General features: G+C 38.8%; 1 protein-coding gene across 1 annotated transcript in view; it reads left to right on the forward strand.

Moving 5' to 3' along the window:
* Window positions 1-551: 551 nt before the first annotated feature.
* The window catches only part of LOC107703921 (galaxin-like), a 27,503-nt gene continuing 23,520 nt past the window's right edge, over window positions 552-4,534 (forward strand). Inside the window, exons 1-2 of the mRNA XM_016506728.1 lie at window positions 552-598; window positions 695-739. Of these exons, the coding sequence (XP_016362214.1) occupies window positions 574-598; window positions 695-739 (70 nt within the window). The 5' untranslated portion in view covers window positions 552-573. The remainder of the gene's footprint in view (window positions 599-694; window positions 740-4,534) is intronic.

Consider the following 4,534-nt stretch of genomic DNA (forward strand, 5'->3'; position numbering starts at 1 on the left):
TAATGCGTTACTTTACTAGTTACTTGAAAAAAGTAATCTGATTACGTAACTCGCATTACTTGTAATGAGTTACCCCCAACACTGATTATCATTACCATTATATTTATTTCATCACTAATATTTATTATGAGTATTAGTGATACAACATACGAGCCATGCGCATGTGTTTGTATTTGATGTGCATGTGGGAGTGCTTGGTTGGGAACCAATGGTGATTAAACATGATTAAACAATGCTAAATGGAAGCATGCCAGCAAACAACTTACAGTATAACAGTAAAACATTCCAGAGATCATTACAAAGTGTGATGATATGGATCTCAGCGACTGTGCAGTTCACTAATCAACCCCACATGCAATGATTCTGGTATAGCGAAACATCAGCCAATGAAAAATATGAATGCTGTTATCATGCCCGTACTTGTTACTTACTTTATGTGCTTTTGGGCATCACAATTTGTGGTCCTTCCTTACTTACTATGATGCCGCCTGAGGGGCGGAGCAAAAGTTTTATTTTGGGGGGCATAAATTCTCATCGTTGGGATATTCAAGCTTTACCGAACAAGGGTACACAATGGAGATCTACACATCAGCTGCATGTATGACAGCACATTTGTAAAGTTTTGTTATTGGAGATTAATGTATTTATTTTGTAAGTGTTATTTTAGAACTTATATTGTATTTTTTTATTGCAGGTTTAGTAACAGTCTTGTGCAGTTTTGCCACATCCTCTGCAAAGGGTAAGGAAACACAAAAATTATACTTTTATTATACTTTTATATACTAGACATATTCCTTTACTAGTTTTATTTAGTGTCAGCTAATGTTGTCATTTAAAAGAGTGGCCATTGAAACAAAACAAAAAAATAAGTTAGTCTAATAAATATCAGTGGTGTTATTCAGATTTTCAAAATATTATTCCAACATTGTTATTAACTAATTCATGTAGAGGTACAAAAGAGTAGACAAACAAACTCTGTGTTTATGCGCGCGTTTTTAAGTGTTTTTTTTTTTCTTCTTCTTCTTTGGAGGCGGAGACTGCGCTTGCTCTTGAGCCATGCACGCAGTTAGTGAGAGGGAAGAAGTAGCTGCAGATGAAGCGCGCGCAGAGTAGCCCAAACTGTTAAAAAGTGTTGCGTTATCTGAAAACTTAGCAATTACAGAAAGGCACTGAACAAGGAACTAACAGAGCACAGAACTTTTACACACCCACCCAGATTGTATATCACTTTGGCTGGGCGGCTAGGGACAGTATTTTGATGACCGTGGTAGTGTACCGATTGATTAGTCTTAATTTGAGATTTAGACAGTTGCTATGACATGCTACGCATTAATACTATTACGCATCAGTATGTCGCGGGCCGAGGGGAAAAAAACTGTATGCTACTGTATGTTACATTGTGCCTACACCGGGCGTGAGCGACGCGACAATAATCATTGATACCGTGGAAGCGGCGCGGAACGACAGACAAATCCTCGACAGTAAACTGAAGCCCCGTTCTCTCTCGTGTACTCCAAGCACTGCGCTACTTCTGACACGAAGAACAAATGGATTTGCAATGGTCGTTTGGTCGCGTCCGGGGTGTAGAGACGGTGGTAGTTTACGGACGTTTGGGTTCCATTTTGTTATGAATTCCGTTGTTTTACTTTCTGTTTCGTTGAATGTGGTGCTGGGCAGAGTCTCGGAGTTAAATAGGGCTCACTGGAGGACTGTATGTTGTTTTTATTTCTAACAAATGCACTGCAGAAAAGTTTAATAACAAAACTGCCTTAACCCCAATAAAAAGTACAAAAGAGGAGAAACATGAGTGGGAAATTGTATTCATAACGTGTGCAGAGGTCTTTTTCGTGCTTTGGCAATTTTTGCAGTGATAGGCCTAGTGGATGATGTTGGTGGTAGGCATAAGTTTAGCAAGTGGTTTTTAGTAGAATTCAGATCTTTTTTCAGAAACGAGTGTAATAGCATCAGTGCCATCCAATGACATACTGTGTAGTAACAAACATTTATAAAATAATAAAATACATTATATTTTTGTATCAGCAGGCACAAGAGAGTATGAATGAACTTGTACAAAAATCTACTTTACCATGGTTTTAGGTTAAAGGTATAGAATTGGCAATACTCCCATCATTTAATCATCATCAAATCATTACACTGCATGATGTACTTCTGTTGAGGGGAGGGGGGGGGGTGGAGAAGATAACTGTTCAAACTCTTCAAACTTTTTATCCATTCAAAAAACTTACTGTGACACTTTTCAAAATGCAGACAAAAAGTCATGCATGTGTTGAACAACATGAGGGTTAGTGAATTATTACCCTTAAAAGTCAAAATGTATTTAAAGGGGTCATATGATGCTTTTTTAAATATCATTATTTTGTGTATTTGGTGTAACAGAATATGTTGACATGCTTTAATGTTCAAAAAACACATTATTTTTCAAATACATACTTTTATTATACTTTTATATACTAGACATATTCCTTTACTAGTTTTATTTAGTGTCAGCTAATGTTGTCATTTAAAAGAGTGGCCATTGAAACAAAACAAAAAAATAAGTTAGTCTAATAAATATCAGTGGTGTTATTCAGATTTTCAAAATATTATTCCAACGTTGTTATTAACTAATTCATGTAGAGGTACAAAAGAGCAGACAAACAAACTCTGTGTTTATGCGCGCGTTTTTAAGTGTTTTTTTTTTTTCTTCTTCTTCTTTGGAGGCGGAGACTGCGCTTGCTCTTGAGCCATGCACGCAGTTAGTGAGAGGGAAGAAGTAGCTGCAGATGAAGCGCGCGCAGAGTAGCCCAAACTGTTAAAAAGTGTTGCGTTATCTGAAAACTTAGCAATTACAGAAAGGCACTGAACAAGGAACTAACAGAGCACAGAACTTTTACACACCCACCCAGATTGTATATCACTTTGGCTGGGCGGCTAGGGACAGTATTTTGATGACCGTGGTAGTGTACCGATTGATTAGTCTTAATTTGAGATTTAGACAGTTGCTATGACATGCTACGCATTAATACTATTACGCATCAGTATGTCGCGGGCCGAGGGGAAAAAAACTGTATGCTACTGTATGTTACATTGTGCCTACACCGGGCGTGAGCGACGCGACAATAATCATTGATACAGTGGAAGCGGCGCGGAACGACAGACAAATCCTCGACAGTAAACTGAAGCCCCGTTCTCTCTCGTGTACTCCAAGCACTGCGCTACTTCTGACACGAAGAACAAATGGATTTGCAATGGTCGTTTGGTCGCGTCCGGGGTGTAGAGACGGTGGTAGTTTACGGACGTTTGGGTTCCATTTTGTTATGAATTCCGTTGTTTTACTTTCTGTTTCGTTGAATGTGGTGCTGGGCAGAGTCTCGGAGTTAAATAGGGCTCACTGGAGGACTGTATGTTGTTTTTATTTCTAACAAATGCACTGCAGAAAAGTTTAATAACAAAACTGCCTTAACCCCAATAAAAAGTACAAAAGAGGAGAAACATGAGTGGGAAATTGTATTCATAACGTGTGCAGAGGTCTTTTTCGTGCTTTGGCAATTTTTGCAGTGATAGGCCTAGTGGATGATGTTGGTGGTAGGCATAAGTTTAGCAAGTGGTTTTTAGTAGAATTCAGATCTTTTTTCAGAAACGAGTGTAATAGCATCAGTGCCATCCAATGACATACTGTGTAGTAACAAACATTTATAAAATAATAAAATACATTATATTTTTGTATCAGCAGGCACAAGAGAGTATGAATGAACTTGTACAAAAATCTACTTTACCATGGTTTTAGGTTAAAGGTATAGAATTGGCAATACTCCCATCATTTAATCATCATCAAATCATTACACTGCATGATGTACTTCTGTTGAGGGGAGGGGGGGGGGTGGAGAAGATAACTGTTCAAACTCTTCAAACTTTTTATCCATTCAAAAAACTTACTGTGACACTTTTCAAAATGCAGACAAAAAGTCATGCATGTGTTGAACAACATGAGGGTTAGTGAATTATTACCCTTAAAAGTCAAAATGTATTTAAAGGGGTCATATGATGCTTTTTTAAAGATCATTATTTTGTGTATTTGGTGTAACAGAATATGTTGACATGCTTTAATGTTCAAAAAACACATTATTTTTCAAATACTGTACATTATTGTAGGTTCTCTATGCCCCGCCTCTCTCAAACGCTTCGTTTTCTACAAAGTCCCTCCTTCCGACAAGTGCAGTCTGCTCTGATTGGCCAGCTGACCCAGTGCATTGTGATTGGCCGAACACCGCAAGCACTCGTCGGAAATGTAACGCCCCTTACCATAATCGCGAGCTTCATCTTTCAAAATAAATGTAGACAGAGCCCGAAAGGGGGACAGAGTCGCGTGACACACAGTGATGAAGCTCTCTCTCTCTGTCTCTCTCGCTCGCTCTCTCTCTCTCGCGCTCTCTCTCTTTCTCTCTCTCTCTCTCTCTCTCTCTCTCGCTCTCTCTCTTTCTCTCTCTCTCTCTCTCTCCCTCTCGCGCTCTCTCTCTCGCACACACACACACAC

Source organism: Sinocyclocheilus anshuiensis, unplaced genomic scaffold, assembly GCF_001515605.1.
Source record: "Sinocyclocheilus anshuiensis isolate Anshui unplaced genomic scaffold, SAMN03320099.WGS_v1.1 scaffold2335, whole genome shotgun sequence".
NCBI classification, from domain to species: domain Eukaryota; kingdom Metazoa; phylum Chordata; class Actinopteri; order Cypriniformes; family Cyprinidae; genus Sinocyclocheilus; species Sinocyclocheilus anshuiensis.